The sequence below is a fragment of the Dromaius novaehollandiae genome, chromosome 10, assembly GCF_036370855.1.
Source record: "Dromaius novaehollandiae isolate bDroNov1 chromosome 10, bDroNov1.hap1, whole genome shotgun sequence".
Lineage (NCBI taxonomy): Eukaryota > Metazoa > Chordata > Aves > Casuariiformes > Dromaiidae > Dromaius > Dromaius novaehollandiae.
The window spans coordinates 21,702,864-21,722,981 of record NC_088107.1 but is presented as its reverse complement, the minus strand read 5'-3'; the positions used below and the strand labels follow the sequence as shown (position 1 = coordinate 21,722,981).

The following is a 20,118-nucleotide window of genomic DNA, read 5'->3' as shown; positions in this document are numbered from 1 at the left end:
TTCTTGTAGTTCAAATAGTTCTGTCTTTTTGCTATGCTTTTGCATTAACAGGAGAAAACTGGCTATGCAGTGTTCCAGCAAAATAGTCTAAGTAAACAGGTGGGGGAAGAGGAGGAACTGTTTGCACTAACATTTTAACTATCAGCTTTAGATTTTACATGTAGTAATAAATAGATATTTTTACATGAATGTATTTGTTTTTATATTGACGGTTTCACTAAGTCAATGTCCATGTGGTATTTTCAAGTTTAGTTTGACATTTTCTTTACAGTGCCTGACTTCAAACTCCACAGCAATGTAAGATGGCATATGTGTTCTATTCAAACTTGGTGGAACATTATGGGAAGGCATTTATGGGAAAATCCTCTTTTGATAAAGCAATGAGAGAAAATAATGGAAATATGCCAGACTGAAATCCTCAGTTTTAAATATATGGCCCTTTGGTGCTGGGAGTAAGGATTTCCTGTTACTTATGAAGTGCATTAGCACTTAGTATTTGGAAATTTCAGCCAGTGGTACAGAGAGAGATTACTATAAGAGCTCTTAAGAGGGAAGTTTCTAAATACGTGCCATTACAGTGTGGGACTCTTCAGTAAAATACATGTGCTTTTATGGTGATATAAATTTGGCTCACTAATATTTTAAAAGAAAACACTGGAAATATTTTCTTTCAACTAGTTGGAGCTTCCCGTGCAGCTGTCGATGCTGGCTTTGTTCCTAATGACATGCAAGTTGGACAGACGGGCAAAATAGTAGCACCAGTAAGTATGGAAATATCTTTCATTGAAGAGCTATGGTGTTTTCCATTATACTCTTTCCTTCCAAGTGAATGCTTAGAAATGAGCTAAGTCTTAATACTGAGCCTAACAGGAAAATCTTAGTGTGCCCAGTGTGATATTGTCACCTGAATATGCATTTGCAAAACTGCAGTGAGTTGTGATATAAATCTCTGCTTAAGCTTGAAGTCTTTTGCGGACAGTTTTTCAGCTTTTGCAGGGTGGATTTTTTATAGGTGCCTGTGGTGAACGTTTTTTGCTTTTCTGACAACTATCATTGATATGCCAAAAGGTGTCATTGTTAACATAAACTTGAAATTATACTGGTACGTGGCTCGATCTCTGGGAATTGGGTTTTGTTTTTTCATGTTTTTACAGGTAGACTAGATGATGATTTTTTAAGTTTTGATAACTGTAACTGGATTGTTGCATTATGTGCTAAGCAAAATTTTGTAAGGGATGAAAATGCAAGAAAGTTGAGAGAGAAGTAGCCTACAGCTTGGCTGCTCTATAGTGGGACGCTAAGATGGGCACACTCTAGTGGGTGGCTTAATGTTAGGGAAAGAACCTGCTGCACATATTTTCTGCCATGCATCCTGAGGTCACAGGGGCCTAATTTATACCCTCATGTGTCCTTTTGGATCTAGGGGGCCTTTCTCTCCTATAGAAGTCTGAAACTATTTTCATTGTTCCTTATGACCTGGGGAAAAGCAGGGAAAGTGGTGGACAAATAATGCAGGCTTGAGCATTTGAAAACAAAGAGGTATAAATTTAGCTCATCTCTGTGTGGGGTAGAATGTGAGCTAGCATCTATTGAGATGGGATGACTAAGGACTCAACTAGGGAATTGTGACTAAAAGCATGGGCAGGCATGGAGATCTGTCAGATACAGACTTGGAGCTGCATAACCAGATAAACATATGCAGCTCTTCAGTAAACTATTACCTCTGATCTGTATACATGGCAGCGGAAGGCACCAGAGAGCAATTTTTGACTTGCCAATGGTTTAGTGAGAACAGAAAGGGAGAGTCAGCTGCAACTCTTAGTTGTATTTCAACTAGTGCGTTTACCAAGTAGCAATAATTTTAATAATACTGAAAAGCTGTACATGTCCCAGGTCTTGATAGCATCTGGCACATTTTACCTTGCCACCATCAGCAACTGCAAATTTGAGAACTTCAGACAGCGACCATTGTTTTTCCAGTAATATATCCAGCAGGATAAGGAGTACTTGGAGATCCCGGAGACAGAAATTTGGGAGTCCTGGAGTCTATGGTTGGTTTTGCCTGCTGGGTTTTCTTGAATAAGATGCTTCGTATCTCTGAGCTCTGCTGTCCTGAAATGTGGAAAGGAATGCTTGCTGCTTTTTTAAGTACTCGGAGGTCTTCTGATGATAGCCCTGTAGAAGAACTAAGTGGTGGTATTTCTAGGCACAGTAATGTTTAAGCTGTGTGTTAATCAACTGCTGCAAAAAAGCAGCCTCTGAGAAGCAGACGTAAAACCTGTTGATGAGAGTTAAGGTCCGTCTGGTTGTATATTGCGCCCTTCCAAAATCTTGATAGCAGTGATATTAACGTCTACCATGCAAGGAAATTGTGAGGCTTTACAGATCGTAAATGCAAACCTAACTCTGCTTCCTTGTGATGTTTTCATTTTGTATATAATACATAAATGTTTGTTATCTTTTTGGAAAGAGCACACATGACAGCTGTAGTCCACAGTCTAATACTTTCTTTTTGCTAAGGAAACATTTGTATTTAAACGTAATGCGCTTTCTTTTGATCACTCAGTAGGCATAAGGTTGCTCCTTTTGCAGCTTTAGCATCAAACTGCTCCAATTAAACACATTCATTGCTAATTCAGTACATGCAGCTGCAAGGTATATGGGAGCTGCAGTACTGGGAAGGCAGAGTTGGTTGTCACAAGGAGGCCATCTTAGCTGGTTGTCATGTACCCAAATCTTTGAAAACCAGCTAGTGAGGTGAGTGTCATTTAGCTGTTCTAAAATGACATGAGATGAGACTAACCAGCCTTAGATCTTCACTACCCAAATTTTCATTAATAAAGTGGAAAATGCTAATTTGAGGACAGCTCAGCTCAGATTTGTCTGTCTCAAGGCTCAAAGATGAACGTTCTTTCCAGAGACATGACATAACATGTAAACAGTTGTGTTCAAATAAAAAAGGCTAGTTTTTGATGGAGGAATAGTGCTAAAGCTTACCACAGATGGCTCATAGCAACATGTGAAAGTCATAAGGATATACAACCACATCATAGGACCACGTAAATCTCTTCAGAAACCTCTCTGACTGACTAATGGATATTTAACTATTGTGTCAATAAATGGTCCTACCTGGCACAGCTGTATGGTACTTCATCTTTTTATCAGCAGTATAGTGCATTTCTCTCACATCTCCACTCATCCTTCTTAATAAGTACTTATCACATAATGAGTTATACAGCATATTGAAAATTAAACACCTGTTATTTCAGATTTTTGGAATGTTTCTGCTGGATCTGACAATACAGACAAGGACAAGGACAGCGTACGGTGGCTTAGAAGTGTGATAGAAAATATTTTATGTTAATTGGAATGAAAGTGCAAATTGAATTTGTTTAAAAAAAAGAAAAAAAATCCCAGGGTCACCAGCTAGAGGAATTAATTTTGCAGTGTGTTGCCTAGGTATCCTAAATATGAGAAGGTTTAAAGGGGTACATTCTTGACTTCACATTCCTAATTTTACTTCACAGTCATTTTGGTTCTTTAGCTAGAAAATAATTCTGTGTAGTTGAAGAGAGAGTTCATTTAAAGGAGCGATAGACCTGAACTCTCTTGATCAGATTAGGATTACCCCAGCTATTTTAATAATCCTCTAGAAGATGACAACTTCCTCTTCCTATGAGGATTTCTTGATATCAGTAGTTCAGGGAGAGATCATGGTCTGATAATTTTATCTAGAAAATTGCAAAGCAACTCTGTATGTTGATTACTTATGTTAGCTGACTCCTGAGTTTTGTGTTTAGTTTTGAACTCTGGTTTACATGGTGCATGCTCTTGTGGGCATGGGGGTTTTAAGCAGGGGAATCTTGGATACAAGTGACGGTTGGAGTTTGAGGCATGCTTGCTCTCCTGTGCAGCTGTTAGTTTCTGATGGGAAAGTGTCTTAGTATACGCTCTGACTCTTCTATTAATAGTCTCGTGCCCAGTCTCAGTGGAGGGTTGGAATGCATTGTTTTTAAAGAAGATTCTGAAATTGGGTCATTTTTGAGACTTGGGGAGAAGAGTTACTTAGGAGCTCAGGAGGACGGGAGGTGCTTCTCTTGCTGATTCTTGCCTATGATTGCTTGGGGAGCGTTTCTGTCCTGATAATTGGGTAAGAAGGTAGTGATCTGAAAGATCTGCTTATTTCTTCGCTTGCGTCTTTGATTGTGGATTTGGTGAAGGGAGAGTAATTTTGGTCATTGGTCTTTCAGTAATTTCCTGACTGCCTTCAGTTTTTAAGACTACAGTCCAGACAGTGCATCACAGGACATGAGAACCTTCGCAGCCGCAGAAGCCTTCCTGAAATGCTGATTTATTAATACATGAACAAACCGCCAGGCAAGAAACATTTCTAGGCTTTTTTGCCTCATTGACAACAGAATGCACTTGAATAAGAAGTACAAATTTTACCTTCTTTCTGTCTGAGAGTTAGTTTTGTGCAGTACATTCACACTTCCTAAGTAGCCGTGGATCTCTAAACCATGAACTTCCATTCATGTTGTGATGCATGCATTTCATTGTTTTTTGATTGGATCTTTGGTAATTTTTCTTTTGTGTAATTTTATTCCAGTTCTTAAAATGCTGGAGTATATTATTTTTGTTTCTGATTGTGGCTTTTTTACCCATGGATTTTTGATGACTAGAACTCTCCATCTGATCATCCTGTGTCATGATAGAGAAGGCTGATTTGTATTATCTGAGGAGATGGAAGAAAATTTTTAGGCTTAAGTAAGTGGATATATTAAATCTGAGCAAAAACATTACCTTCCTATTTAAAAAAAGGAATCTAGCATATTCAGTGTCTCTAATCAGTGACAAGCATTCTTATTTTCAGAACCATTTTAGGAGCATATTTTTTTTTAGTTGGAAGCCAGTTGTTTTCCCCTATTTCTTATATGCAGATGTTCTGCAAAAAAAAAAATTTAGTTCTCAAATTGACCACTCTCTGCTGTTTCTGTTTAAGAAAAATAACTAGTAAGCCCTTGAGGATGTTCAAATTAGTAGGTTTTGGATAAAAATATCCTTTCTGTTAGTGCCTTGGTATTAAGTATTAATTAAGCATATACAGTTAGAAAATTCCTAAATTCCCTGCACAGATCAAGCCTGCCTCCCCCAGAGTAGGTGCTGTTTTTAGGTAAGAAATTTCAAATAGTCAGGGGCTTCAGTTTGCACAGTTAAAATGTTCCCAGTTTTCTCTCTCTCACTCATTTGTTCACAAAAAATAAAGGAAAGGGGGGAAAGTGTAAATAATGTTATGTCTGTTATTTAAAACTTTCATAAATGGGACATGAATACTTCTTTTATTAGTTCGGTATTAGGTTTCCTTAAGCAACATTTCTAACTTAAATAGTGTGTAATCTTTCTCATGAACTTGCCTGATTTCAGCCTAATATTTAAATGAAAAAACTTTTAACACTTGTATTTCAGTGTTGTGAGTCTTTGTACAGACTGGGAAAGGCAAGAAGTTGTTGTAAGCCTTAAGTAGCTTCTCTTAGTCCTTGAACTGTGACTGTGGCTCCGTGGGTCAGAGCTGCGAGGAAGGGGCATGCAGGGGATGGTTGAATACCTACAGCTAGGTGTCTCGTGCCATTTTAGGCAGTTTGGGTATGAAAGAGGTAATCACAGGGCTGGCAGGTATGGTATGGCACCTGGGAGACCTCTGTCCTTCTGGAGCGGCACCTGGGAGACCTCTGTCCTTCTGGAGCAGCCCCTGGCGTTCAGGTGGGAAAGCCTACGGTAGCTGCAGGGGCACTAGGCGCCTATGTTCGAGTTGTTCCCCGTTTCTCCCAAGGTTTCCCGTGTGCCCCGTTCTTGTTACATTCTTTGCTTTGACTACAGTTTTAAGACTTTTTCTGCCACTGGTTAAACTTTGCATTTGTCTAGGGAAACCTGTGGGAAAGGAAGGGGAAAACCGAAAACTCCATTGAATTCTTTAAGAATTCAGAGATACAAAACCCACGACTACCCTGCTCGTGTTTGGCTTTGCTCTTTGGGGCACCTGGGGCTTCCTTCCCCGCAGGCTCTCGGCACTGCAGAGGAGATCACTTCGAGGGTAGCATCTGACATCCTCTGCTTGTTGAATAGCTGTAATTAGAAATGTCAGCTCGAACAGTGGTTTGGTAAAACAGGGAAAAGCAGTGCAAAATAAAATCAATTTGGTTCAAGAGGAAGCAAATTTTAATTTATTTTTGTGCCATGTCAGACCCTACCTTAGTACTGTTTTTCTGGTATTTCACTCTTCATCTATTTGTGTATGTTCTATATCTATTAGCCGTTATTTCTTAAATTTCTTAATGAACTTAGTATTTGTCAGTTTTTCCTCCAAATTGATTAATCTGTAGTGTTTTCAATTTCAGCTCCCAGTTTATCTGTTTCTGAGTTATCTAGGATTGGTTGTGTGCCCTAAGGGCGTTCCCTCCAGCTTTTGAGAACTTTTTCCTTCTCCCGGACAGGTTTGGAAAGTCTCTCTCTCCCTCTCGACTGCCTCCTGCCAGGAAACACGCAGGAAGCCGCCGTGGCACTCTGAGTTGGTTGTCTCAGACACTGCAGGTCATTTCAGGCTGTTCATGTATTTTGTTATCTTCTGACCCAGCGAAGGATTTTGTGATTCCTGAAAGGTATCCTTCTAGTAGAATCTGTTCAGAGTTTAGCTATTCAGGTGACTCATTTTATTATTTTCCTCTTTTGAAGTCCAGGCACGTTCAGGGTCCAGTTCTATAACTGCTTCAGCTTTCTTTATACATTTTTCTAGCTGGCGACAGGGAGGAAGTGGCCAGACCAGTATTCACAGTTGTAAGGCTAACATCAGTGTGCCACAACGACACAGCATCCCCATCCCCATCTCAGATTTCACTGCAAGTTCCCCCCCGAGGCAGGGGCGTCCAGCAGGGACGGCACAGCCAGGCACAGCGCCTCTTCGCAGGGGTTCAGCTGCTGCTATCTTGTTGCTTTCAACACTGGGTGCAGAATACTGTTCCAGCAGAAGGGCGACAAGGAGACTGAGAGGGAGAGCCCAGGAAAGCAGGAGTTAGGAAATACATGATGCAGTAATAATTGACACTGGATTAGATGATTGGGCTAGAAATGTGATATGATTGCACAGAAAGTGGATGCATTTGGATATTGCGTGTGCTGAGAAATCTCAGGTGGGGAAGGCAGATGGGAATTCAGTGTAGTTCTGATACAACCACCAGGAGTGAACTTGCTGGCCTGCTTGGCTTCAGTGCCTAAGCTCCCATTTCATACCAGAAAGTCTCCTTGGATGTAGCGAATTGCAGGAATTTTAAAGGGAGGCAGATTACAACTGGTGTGAATTGATGTAATGACTGAAAATGAAGCAAGTTAAAGAGGTGCAGCTCGTGCAGAAGAGCGAGATGTCAGGTTCAAATAGTTGAAAGGCACAAATGCTATGGAAGAACAGGAAGAACTTACTGTGTTGTATTAGGTAGAAAACAGGAGTGGGATGAAATTGCAAGAGGGAGAAAGAAAGCTGCATAACAAGGAAGCGTTTGCTAGCAGTGCGATATATTAAGCCATAGAATAGTCTTGCAGAGCAGTGGAATTCCTGTTGCTCCACATGTTTTGCGAGGTGGCAGGAAGGAGGAAAGGCAGTGTCACATCATTTACATTATTCCTCTATTTATTATTTCTCTGTATTTGGTGGTAAAGCAATCAAATACTTTGCCTAGTGTGGTTTTGTTCTCTTTAAAATGCATGAATGACTCATGGTTTTATTGCTCAATAAGTGGATACAAACTCTTCCTCCAGTATTTCTTCCCATTACTTTCTTAGGGATCATTTGCCTGCCCAAGTTAGCGTATCTGTTAAGTTTTATTTCCCTTCACTCTTTTGTGCAAAAGTGTGGGGAAGCTGAAACAAGGTATACTTAATTCCAGTATTTATGTGCCTTTTGGGTCTCTGATTCTTATCTAAAGGTACTAATAATAGAGTGAGCTAATTAATTCCCATAGGTTCACAAGAAGTGTGTCATCTGTGCCATCTTGTGTGTACTCACTTTAAAAATGTTCTTCTCCTTGCTTGTTGATGGCAAGATCTTCATTGCTTCCTAGCTGGTCACATATACAAGAGAATATTGAGCTGCTAAAGTTCCTGTAATCGAATACATGGTACGCTGCTTGATTTTTCACACCTACAGCTAGCTGCTTTGGGGGAATGTGTTACTTGTGCATTACATTTGGTTTTTTTATTAGCAGACTAGCAGGTGCACTTGTTATTGTATGCGTATGTAATGGTTGAGTTGAGGCCGCTAGGTAGTTGGCAGATGGGAATAGCATTGGGAAAACTGACCGTGCTTGGGAAATTGTTTTTGGAATATCTCCTCTGATAATTCACTACTGTTGAAAAGTAGCTCTACGGTGGCAAACTTCAGAGAGCTGTTTGTATGCAGCTGGGACTGAATTTGCAGACTGCCTTTCTCTGACTAGCTAAAAAGCTAAGGATTGACAACCCCTTTCATCCTGCATTATCCAGTGTAGCTTTTAACTCCAAGAAAACTATGTTCACAAATTGATGCTCTGCTCCTCTGGGGTTGGTGCAGAAACATTAAATTGTACTAAAATATTCATATGTGAGTGCATTTAGCTGAAAGCAATTGATGTGCTTTTCCCTAGAGAGCAAAAAAAACTGCTGTATGGCCCTGCACTCCAGCAGACACCCTAACCACGCTTCTTAAGAGTAATTACATGGCTTGGCTGATCAAAGGTTCTTAAAGTGAAAAAGAAATTGAACTTAGGATACTGTTCAGTAATGTGTACTTCTTGAGTGCAACTTATTCGACAGCATCACTGAGTAGTACACACTGGATAATTGTTTGATATACAGTGTAATATATATGAACTAATGTCAAGCCAGAAAATATTGTATTGGGTTAATAGCTTGTAATTGGAAGGAATCTGTTGTATGAAGTAATTTTCATTATAAAGATTTCTTTCTAATGCCATTGTCCTTTCACTCTTGTAAAGAAAATAAAATATCTGAGCTGCCTTTGGAAGAGTACACGTGCCAAAGCGGTTCATTAAACTAGCTGTTTAAAAGCATGCCACTGGTATGATGACGAATTGATGTACACTGAAGGTTTTCAGTGTAATTCAAAAGTTGGCATAAAAATCAATAGTAGCTGACAGCACGCTTGCAAAGTAACTGCCTCATCTTGCAGTACACCTGTGGAAGACGCACAACCGTACATCATAGCATTCAAAGTCGCCATAAGTTGCAACTAAAATTTATTCTTGTGGTTCTCTTAAGCAAATGTAGCTTTTAAATGCTGTAAGGCAGCCTAAGGCATTTTTAAATGTTTTCACAAGTAAAAATCCAGTTATTCTATAGATGATTGAAAGAAGCAATATGCACCAGAAAATAACTGCATTGCTATAATGGTAATTATAATCATCCACATACAGCACTCTGGTGACATTTATCCTAACTGCATGTAACTGGCTACATGAATTCTGGAGTTGGCTGTGCAAACTCGTGCGGGTGAGTCTCATGGACTTACTGTAGGTGCTAATATGTGAGTTGGGTACATTGAACCCAGAACCAGCAATTTCGAGGATGGGCAAGGGAGACTGTTCTTCTAAGTGATCAGTGAATGACGACTCGCCTTGGGAGATATGCTAAGGTCTGTATTTTTGATGGTTTATGGAGAAAGCAGTGCAATGCTAGATTAATACCTTATATAGCAAATGAGAAGTCAGATACTTGATTTGGAATCTTGTTTGTGAGTAGGATAAACTTGGGACTTTGAGTTTTGTTTCTTTTTAGGGTTTCTGTGGTGCAGATCTGTGCCTGCAGACTTTGGCGTCTCTGTCAGGCTCCTGGCTCCCGCTGGCCTCCTGTGGGATAGTGTGGCAGGACAAACTAAGCCACTGTTGCTAGCTGCCGGTTTGCTGGCAGAATCCACTTTGGCTGCTGCTGTAGTCCTTGTGAGAAGTCTAATGGGTATGTTTCGTGCTGATGCCCTCACCTTCCTGTGTTTCCATAGCACACCTTTAATTTTAAACGTTTTCTGTTTGTTTGTCTTGCTTGTGCCTGCCTGCCTGCTGCTTCCTACACTCTTAGGCTGTTCAGTAGGTTCAGCTTTCTGTGGTGCTTGTTTCCTCCACTGTGCACTTTCTTACCATTAGCTCGCTGGTGTCTGCTCCCCCGCTTGATACAAAGGAGGATTTGGAGCATGCCTGCGACATACACATAGTGATTATTTCCTCTGTGAAATGAAGTTACTGCGAGGCAAGACAGTCGTCTGATCTGATGCTATGCTCTTACACCACCAAAACTTTCATCTTCCCTTTCCTCCAAGTTACTTACCTTTTGGGGCCGCGTCTGGGCTTGGACGGGACCGTGAGGCCGTGGGGCAGAGCCTGTGCTGTCTGGTTGTGTGGGGCCTGTGTGGCAGAGAGCTGGCAGCAGCCCTTCGGTGCAGTTCTGCCTGTGCGCGCGCACCAGGGAGCGGATGAATGCCACCCCATGTCCTGGGCTTCAGCAGCAGCACTGCCGTTGTGGCCCGCGGCTCGACCACCTGACGGCAGTGATGGGAGCAGCCTCCAACGGTCCGGAAAGCAGGAACATGGAGTTGGTGTGACACCATCTGTCTTGGCACCTGGGACGTGTGATGCAGAGGCTGCTTCATGCAGTTTTGGCCTGGGTTTCCTGAGTAGGTGATCTCTAAAGAGCTGTACTTCTCCTTGCAGACCTTACTGCGCTTTCCGCGGTGGCAAGCATGTCGGGCGAGGCGGCTGGAAGCCACGCTGCTGTGTGGCTCTGCTCTCTTCCCTTCCTCCGCGCTGTCCCTGCAGCGCTTGGGGCTGCAGTCCTGACTGGGGACTTGGCAGGCTAACACAGTGGAAATGGTAGGACTCAGCTAAAGCCATGACAGAAGTTAATGATTTCAGTGAAAATAAAATTTTCAAATTTTCAAAACGAGGGGCTTACCTTGGAAAGAATTTAAAACTTCTTGGTCTTTGCTGACTTCTCGGGAGAACAGTCGAATTCCCTCCTTGGAGGTGGTGTTTCAGCTCTGAGCAGAGCAGAGTCTTTATCATTCAGACCTTGTGGACCCTTTGCTTCCCTCCTAGTAAATTGTAGAATAGGTTTAAACTAAGATTTAAGCAACCGAATCTATTTTGCAGCAGAGCGCTATTAATAGGAAACATGCTGTCATGTGTGTTCTTTGCATGAAAATGTTACTTACTGAGGTGATCTACCCTAAGTATTAAAACCTATTGAACAGACCAGTTTTCTTAGCCAGAGAGCCAATAGCAAATAACTAAGCGGTAGGCTTTTAAATGCATAGTAAATGCTTTTTAGACAAGCCTGGTAATTTATAAATGTCCTTTTAATGAAACATCTTTGTCTTTCCTAGATATTTTAATAGAATACATACATAGGCATCTGGCTCTTGGTAAGCTGGATTCTTTCCAAAGACCGAACTTCAAAATGTTAAACAGAGTGATAAGAGTATCTGGTAGTCTAGATGACTAGCACTTAATGAATTGCTCCAAAAATCAAATTACAGTAATGTATTTTTAAAAAGAGCTCATGTTAAAGACTGTGTGATGTTAGAATAATTTCTTCTGTAACATCTGTTCTCTTATTTGGTATAATTAAAATATTGCTTTCTTACCATGAGTTCTCATATGTACATATTATATTACATTGCAGCTGTGGTTAAAATGTGTTGACCTCTAATAGTAATCTATTCCGCAAAAAGCCATGGAGTAAGAAATTTTTGAGTCTCTTCAACAGCTGTGTGTTTTTGTGCAAGTACATGGACTAGATTCTGTGTATCAATTTCAAAGCCTTTTTTTAATAGGAAATACTCTGTTCCTGCTCCATTTCCCTTCCCTTCAGTTGTTACCGGAGACAGCTTTTGTAGAAAAGTGTAGAAAAGCTTCATAAATTTTATTTATCTATGCGTATTTAAAAATCAATATAATAGGTAAAATCTGTAGCTGTAGAAACATCAGAGAGTAATCATCAATTTTTTTTAATTGATATAATGACTATCAGGCCTGCGTGGAAAAAGCAGCCTGTGTGCTCTGTGTGTTCAAACACCTTCTTTTGCCAGCCTCCGCGGCAGGTTCGTGCCTGTTGTGCAGCTGTGCTTTGTTCTGCCCTGTTAAAAGCCACTTAACTGTAATGCACCTCTCCAGCTGCATGCGGACGGGATCTTTTTGTCCTTCTTACCCTCCCTGACCCCCCAAATCATCTCTTAAATTACATGTGTCCATTTGTAGATGTGGACTAGCCTTGGCATTTTTAAACAAGAAATTCTGTTAATATTTGAGGCCACGTCTTTCCCGAGTATGTACAAGTGTCACCGTTTTGTTTTGACCGGCGATGCCCGTTTGGGTGTAGCACTCTCGGTTGGTTGTCGGTTGAATAGTCTCTTGCTCAGCTCTCCCGCGCGCAGCCCTCTGAAGTTTCCCTGCAAAATAAGATGCAGAGTTCCAAACAGATGCCACACACCAGTGTTGGGAAGACTTTGAGCTGTATAAAATCATCCCTAAGCAAAGACTGAGTCTCAATGTAATGCTATTGCTGAGAAGCCAGTCGTAAAGCTTGCAAAGTCCTCGAGATGAGTGCAGCAGTGCTTTGCTGGAGACACGGTGCTTGCATTGCGAGAGTTGGAAACCCAAGCTCCTAAACGCCAAGGCTGTGCTCCTAACCAAATTTTGAAGCTTTTCCTGCCCCTTAATAAGCTAACACTTTAAACTTCTATTTTAGAGTGGAAAGTAAACACTGACCAAAGTGCCCCATTGATGGATCCTGCTAATTTCATGGCTCCAGAACATGAAGTTCAGGAATCTCATCAGTATGCAGCAGTTCAAAGGGCAGGAAGGGTTGGAAACGAGCCCTCCACCCGGTAACTGATAACGTAGAGCATCCCCAGACCGTGTACGTATTGCTTAAAGGCAGGTTCTGCATTAATGCATGTTTGAAATGTACTTGCTACAAACAGGCCGCTGAAAAGGAGCTCTTGAGCAAGGCCAAGGCATCGAGAAATGGTAGTGTAACTAACACGTTTACCTTTTGCCAGTGCCGCCTCTCTTGTACGCAAGTTGGTAAGAAGCATTCCCTTTGGTTTTCTTCTGCAAAGCTAGGGAGCTAAACAACATCGGTTGGGCTGCTGCTTGGTCTTCTGGTGGGGGGGAAATGGTCACTGTGAGCTGCAAACGTGCTTGCTTGCTTTTGGATGGATTGTAGTTTGGATGACTTTCAGCTCAAGGGAAGCCACTTTTTTGCTGTGAATTAAAACGGTCGATACAGATTTATTTGCCTATAGATTTTCACCTGTTTTGAATGTAAATCTTCTCTGAGATGCCAGATTGATAGCCCCAAAGTGCAGAGTGCGGCTGTGCGAGGCAGTGCCTAGGCGCGTGCGCAGGAAGCGCTGCTGCAGGGCTGCTGGCTGCTGCGGGGACGCTGGTAGCTCCTGGGGGAAGAGGAGCTCAGGGCTTGCGAGCACTGACGCGCGGCTGAGTAGAGAGCGTCACTACGAGTGCAAATTGCACTGGGCCACTTCAGCATCTGAAATGCTTTATCCCACTCTATGGGAAACTTTTCAAAGGTGTAAACCCCTGAGTTTAAGCTGTTTGCATCCTGTCATGTTTAAAGGATCCTAGAGCCGTCAAACACAAAAGCCCAAGTTTTCTGTTGAATGAGCCCATATTTAGGCAACTGCATTATCCATTGTAATGACCTTCCACGTGGAGATTATCTTGCTTAATATTTGCTTTGGGAATCGCCAGGCTCACGGGTGGCGCTGGTGGCCCTATCCTGCAGGCGGGAAGTGGCATGTGTTAAAATGCTGTCTCAACTGTCGCACGTTTGATGCAGATGTCGTCGTCTTTTTTTTTCTTCTTCTTCTTCATCTGTCTTTGCCAGATGCTTCTTTGAGATTCTCCTTTTACAATTGCATTGTTCATCAGCATATTGTGCTGCCTTTAATATTGAAAACTACTTTAATGTTAAAAACCACTGTATGACGCTGATTTTGAGTAAGGTTTGTGGTACTTACTGAAACTGTATCATGGGTACCAGAAATGTCTTGTTTTTGTTTTCTTCTAGGAACTTTATATTGCTGTGGGAATATCTGGAGCAATCCAACACTTGGCTGGGATGAAAGACAGCAAGGTATGAAGTGGGATGTGCTAGAAAAGAATTTGAGGAAGGAAAAGAGTTGATTTCTTTGTTTTTACATCAGTATTTTAACCAGTTTTCCAATTTTTTTTTTAATGTTGAGATTGCCAGCTTGTTTGATGTTTTAAAACATGTTAGCCCTCTAAGCCTTGCCAAATAAAGTATTGTGGAAAATCATCTAACACACTAGGAAAACTATCGCACTAAAACCCAAAGTGTTAAGTAGAAGAAACTAATTGACTTTGTTTATTTAAAAAGAAAAGCGCGTGTGCCTGAACTCTATACAATAGTTCCATTTGCATTTATTTCAGAATATGACATATTAATTCATGCATAACAATGTGCAATTTGAATTATGAACTTAGTATTCCATAAAGTAAAAGATGTCTCTGACATTCCTGCATTTAGGCATTCAAATGGAAACCTATTATAAAATGGCAGTAAAACTTTAAAAGGTTTAACTCATTAGTTGCCAAAACAAATAATCTGAAATTGGAATTGCCAGAGTTTGGTCCACAAAGCAGTGTTTGGAAAGAGGAGCAGAATTACCTGCTGAATGGTACTGTCAGATGCCAGACATCAAAAAAAAAAAAAAAAAAGGGGGGGGGTTATCCTGACTACCCCCAACTAATTTTTGAACAAGATTAATTTTTGTTCTTTTCAGGGAACTCATCACAAGTTTTAATGGGTTTGTTTCAGCTTTCTGGACCCAGTTAAAACCTGTCAGAAGATTGGCAAAACTGAACATGCAGATCCTTAATTTGTCTCTTGTTTGACCACTGACACACCGTAGTGCGTTTATGTGACTGGTAATGCTCATCAGAAGCCCGCCTGTGAATGTTCTGCACTTTCTTAGGTTTTAGTTCCTTTTGGATATAGTATTTAAATCATAGATATTTTTGGGAATTCACAAAAGCTGGGTTTGGGACGGAGCACCCTTTTTTGGGCCTCGGTTTTCTAAAATCAGCGTCCCAAGCTGTGTTAATGTCAGTCAACACAGTGGAGAAAAAACGAAATTGGAAATTAAAGAAGATGCAAAGATGAAGGTCGCTACTGAGAGGCGAGACAGAAAGGTGCAAGGAATAGGCTCCGTAGCAGGGTATTCTCACGGGTACTAGTGGAATAGGGTGGTTTTAGTCACTTCTGCTCCCAGTGAGGGGACAAGGAGAGTCAGAGCAGCACAGTGCAGTATTAACCACGGTCACCCTGGCTCTCCTCGGGTCCCTCGAGACCCTCTGCTATGGCAGATGGCCGCAGCATTAAGGACGCCTTTGTAGGTGTTTAGTCTCCAGCTAGGCTTTTGGGGTAGGGGGAGAGGAGCGCGGAGGGAATCAGTATCAGGCATTGATTGATAACTGTTTATTCAAAGCTACTTAAGACTCGGTTTGACCCGGTTTGTGTTCCTCTCCTGCGTCATCTTGATAAGACTACCAGCAATATGGAGAACTTCATTTTACTTTGAAGTGTCAGGATTTCCTTTGCTATAAAAATAATGTGCAGCAATATTGTGCAGTACTGTAACTGTAAAACCTCTGCTTCTGTGACTTCTCCAATGCCATGTTTGGTATTTCAAAAAGGTCTTGTACGTGAAATAAGGACAGCTGAAATCTGTTGATAGGCGATGCTTTGCAGTTTAATTTCTCCCACGCGTCACAGTTTTTTCTAGTTTAAACAAAAGTGTGTATCACAAAATTCAGTTTTACTTGTGTTTGAAATGTGTTCTGCTTTCCTTTTAGCCAAAGCATATAGGTGCTGTACTTACTGAAGGATCTAATTTATATAAAGATAAAAGAATGATGCAGCCAGGGGAGCTGTCCCGGGAGTGTCCCCCGGCTCCCCTCAGCGCTGCGAATTAGCCGGCGTTGTGAACTTGTACACTTCAGGATACGTTTCCCAAAGTAGTCAGATGCTTTCTACCAAGTGAAATGTATAATTTATTTGTCCTTTTACAGCAAGGTAGAAAACGAAGCTTTTGAGGAGACCTAGAAAATCATTGTTGCTTTCTTTCCTTACTTTTCCTCCCCCTGAGGTAGTTACAATGTCTTCTCTTTCTAGGAGATGTAACTTGTAGAAGTTGTGCTGTGGGCAAGGTCACGCTTTTGTTCCTTACCACTGGAAGTCTCGGTCAGACGATGAGGTGGAGAACCAGGTCTTATTAAAAAGTTGCTGTAGTTAATGGAGACAGTTAGAGGAAGAATTAGGCTGCCGGAGTCAAGCTGAGGATTGGGGTTTTTCAGGCAAGTGGTGCTGCTTGTTCTTGTGACCGTGACAGATGACGGCGTTTCTTAGGGCGCCCTACGGGGAGCCCCGAGAGGGCGCGTGAGCTGTGCTGCTGGCTGAAGGCGTCCTTCATGGGGTGCACGCGAGCAGGACCGCGCTCGCCCCGCCTGCGCCAGCCCGGAGCAGAGGCCTGGACACCCTCCGACGGCCGTCCGCCTCTCGCAGGGCGTTTCTGGGGCGGGAGCGGGCGCCTGTTGTGCCGCAGAGAGAGGCGGCCGCTCGTTCGGCCTCCCTCGGGGCGGTCCCGCAGCCTCAGGGAGAGCGCGGGCGGCTTGGTGCCCGCCGGTGCGCTGCCGGGTGAGCGCGTAGGGCCCTCACGGAGGGCGGTTTCACCGAGTTACTACCTGGAGGCCTCGCAGCCTGGATTTCACTTTCTGGGCTGCAGCGACGGCGGTAGGAGGCTTGCGTTTGCAAACGGGGCAGCTGAAATAAAAGCAAAAAAAGACGCTGGGGACACTGTTTCAGCGGTGTGGCTGGACCGGGTGTAGCTCGTGGCTCGGAGGCGGCGGAGAGGGCAGCAGCAGGGCACTGCTGTAGGTCCGTCCCCCTTACATCGATGCTGGTCCTTACGGGGAGTCACAGCATACAAATAACCTGTGAAGAGAAAACATTTCTGTGGGCTTGAAAACACAGGATTTGCTAACTTATTTGAGTTATTGCCACTAGACATATGCTACCAAACCATCAATTGTGTGGCGTGAGTAAAACAGAAACGTGACCGGTGGCTTCTTGGGAATGGCAGACGAGTGACCGAGGTAACCAGCGGGTTAGGGCTTTGCTGAGGCATCGTGGTGCCGCAAATCAGCGCACAAAGCGGCAGCAATTAGGCGCAAAGACAGTACTGGAGCACGGTGGTTTATGCCTGCGTGGTGCAAGGCCTGTTTTATGAGCTGTTACTGCATTTTTTTGGGCCTTTATGGCCCTCTCCTCAGCCTGTTTTGGCCTTTGATGTGGACACCCACAGGTATTTTGCTGGCAGCTCTTGCAGGTGTTCACGAAATGGTATGATTTACCTGTATGGAAGAGCTAAAATCAAGACAGGCATTTTTGTGGCTGCTGTGTTGGGATTTAGAGCACATGCATTTTTTTTTTTCCTACTGCGTGATAAAATAAATTACATAGCCCATAGTAATTACAGGGGCCTTTAGGCATGGCTTTATTTTTCCTTGAATGCTAGCTCTGATTTATTTCTGTAATGTTATGACTTCGCTCTTGCAGCTAATGCTTTGTCGTAGGGTGCCCCCCCCCCCAAAAAAAAAAAAAAAAAACAAAACCACATACTTTTCCGCATGGAAGGCTAGGCCAGGCCTGAGCTATGCTATGAGCAGGGAACGGCCCTTTTGAGAAATTGATGTTTTCATTAGTGTTATGAATGCTTGGCTCAGTTTTGGCTATGTCCTTGATGGTTTGGGTTTTTTTGTTGTTGTTTTTTGGGGTGTGTTTTTTTTGGCTGGGGGGGGGGGGTTGTTTTTTTTGAGGTGGAAAGGAAAAGAGTGTGTGGTCGCTGCTCCCAGTGGCTAGGTGAGCCCGTGTACGTTTCCTGGCTGAGGCCTGCCTCTGTAAGCCACCCTCTACATTAACCGCCGCATACTGACGTGGGCCGCTGGTGTCCCTTGCAGACCATCGTGGCTATTAACAAGGATCCCGATGCGCCCATTTTCCAAGTGGCCGACTTCGGGCTGGTGGCAGACCTGTTCAAGGTGAGGGCGGCCATGGTGCCGCGCGGGCTACCCAGGGCAGCTGGGGGGGGTGGGGGTGGGGTCAGAGGTAGAGGGGTGTGCGTGTGCGTGTGCGTGTGCGTGTGTGTGTGTGTGAGAGAGAGCGAGCTTGTGCCTTTATCCTAATTTCCTGAATTTGAACCATTTTTGGGACAAATAACTGCACAGAGGTGCTTACATGCATTCTTAAGCCTTATGACGCATGAAAGCTCGGCGCTGGCACTCCATGTAGACTGCAGCAGAAGGTGGGCTCATTTTTTGCCTGGGCAGGCTGCCGTACCGGTGCCCACGAAGCACGTGCAGGTGCCCCCCGGACAGCAGCACTGTGCATTGGCCCGTGCCCAAGTGCCGCCGGCTCATGTGTGGGCGCCTGTGAGCGCAAACACACACGTGGTGGGTGCATGTGTAGCGTGGCTGTGGCGAGGGGTGGGCAGAGCCGCTGCCAGCACTTAATGCCATTCCTGAACTAATGCCCGCTGCCTTGGCGTAAGCACGGCCCTTTCCCCAAGCCAGAGGCAAAGTCGCATTCTGAAGAAACACCATGTAGACAATTTCCTTAATAAATTTTGTACGAATGCATTATTTCCACCTAATGGAAATGTAGCGCTCTTAAATAATTAAGCGGCTGTATTCAGCAGGAGGGAAGTGGGGAAGAGTGCTGTGAGCTGGGGTGACCCACAGCCCCTGGAGTGGTGTGCTGGGCCGGGGGGGGGGGGTAGTAAAGGGAGGGCAAGAGCTCGGGTGCACCACATGGAGCGGTTTTGGGGAAGGGCAGGGAGCACGTGTGGAGAGCACACACTAACCCTGTGCTGGTGGTTGCAGGTGGTGCCGGAGATGACAGAGCTCCTGAAGAAGAAGTGAGCCAGTGCTGGCGCCTGTGTTGCAGCGGGGGAAATGGGGCGGGGGCCATGGGCAATAAAGACTTACGCTGGAGCGCTGGTGCACGTGGGGCTTTTTGGTGCAGGTGGCCACGGCTGGTAATGCCGCCCTGCACAGCACGTCCCCCTTTGCAATGTCAGTCATGGGCTTTGCGTGGAGGAGAGCCCTTGGATGCACGAGGAGAAAGGTAGGAGGGAAAAGGAGGGAAGGAACGGTGGAAGAAAGGATGGGGCAAGGAAGAAGGAAGGAAGGAGGGAGGGAGGGAAGAGAGGAAAGAAGAGAGAGGAGAGGCAGAAGGGAGCAAAGAGAGGAAGGAAGGGAGAGAATAGAGGCAGAAGGGAGAAAAGGAGTGAAAGAGGCAAGAGGGAGAGAAGAGGCAGGAGGAAGGAAGAGAAAGTAGGAAGGGACAGAGAAACAGCACTGAGGGAAGAAGAGGAAGAGTGGAAGAAGGAAACAGGAAGGAGGGAAGAGAAGGGAAAGAAAGGAAGGGAAGGAGGGAAGGGAGGACAGGAGGAAAGAACAGAATGAAGGGAAGGAGGTAAGGAAGGATGGGAAGGAGGAGGGAAAAGGGAGGGAGGGAGAAAAGGAAGTAGGGGAGGGAGAAAGGAAGGACAGTAGGAAGGAATAGGAGGAGGAAGGCAGGAGAAAGGAAAGGAGAAAAGGAAGTAGGGAATGGAGTAAGGGAAGAGGGAGAAAGGAAGGAAAACAGGAAGGAATAGAGGGAGGAAGGCAGGAAAGGAGGGAAGGGAAGGGAGAAAAGGAACAAAGAAGGGGAAGGAGGGAAGAGGAAAAAATGGAGGAGGAAAGGGAGAAGGATGGGGAGGAAGGAAGGAAAGGGGAGAAAGGGAAGATGGAAGAAAGGGTGGGGAGGAGAAAGGGAGGAAGATGGCAAGGAAGGGATGGAGGAGGGTAAATGGAAGGGAGGAAGGAGGAAAAGGAAGAAAGGCTGGAAGAAAGGAAGGGAAAAAAGGGAGGAGGCAAGGAGGGAATGGTGAAAGGAAGGAAGAAAGGGAGGGAGCAGGGAAAGAAGAAATGAAGGGAGGAA

At 43.8% G+C, this 20,118-nt stretch overlaps 1 protein-coding gene across 3 annotated transcripts in view; it reads left to right on the top strand.

Moving 5' to 3' along the window:
• Window positions 1–19,127, top strand: part of ETFA (electron transfer flavoprotein subunit alpha) — a 34,537-nt gene extending 15,410 nt beyond the window's left edge. The window contains exons 9-12 of one of the 3 annotated variants that reach the window (XM_064517558.1): window positions 679–761; window positions 14,125–14,190; window positions 18,096–18,176; window positions 19,017–19,127. In XM_064517558.1, the coding sequence (XP_064373628.1) occupies window positions 679–761; window positions 14,125–14,190; window positions 18,096–18,176; window positions 19,017–19,055 (269 nt within the window). In that variant the 3' untranslated portion in view covers window positions 19,056–19,127. Of the gene's footprint in view, window positions 1–678; window positions 762–14,124; window positions 14,191–14,895; window positions 16,109–16,251; window positions 18,177–19,016 lie in introns of those variants that run through there. The other 2 variants (XM_064517560.1, XM_064517559.1) reach the window with 2 other exon arrangements.
• The last annotated feature ends 991 nt before the right edge of the window (window positions 19,128–20,118 follow it).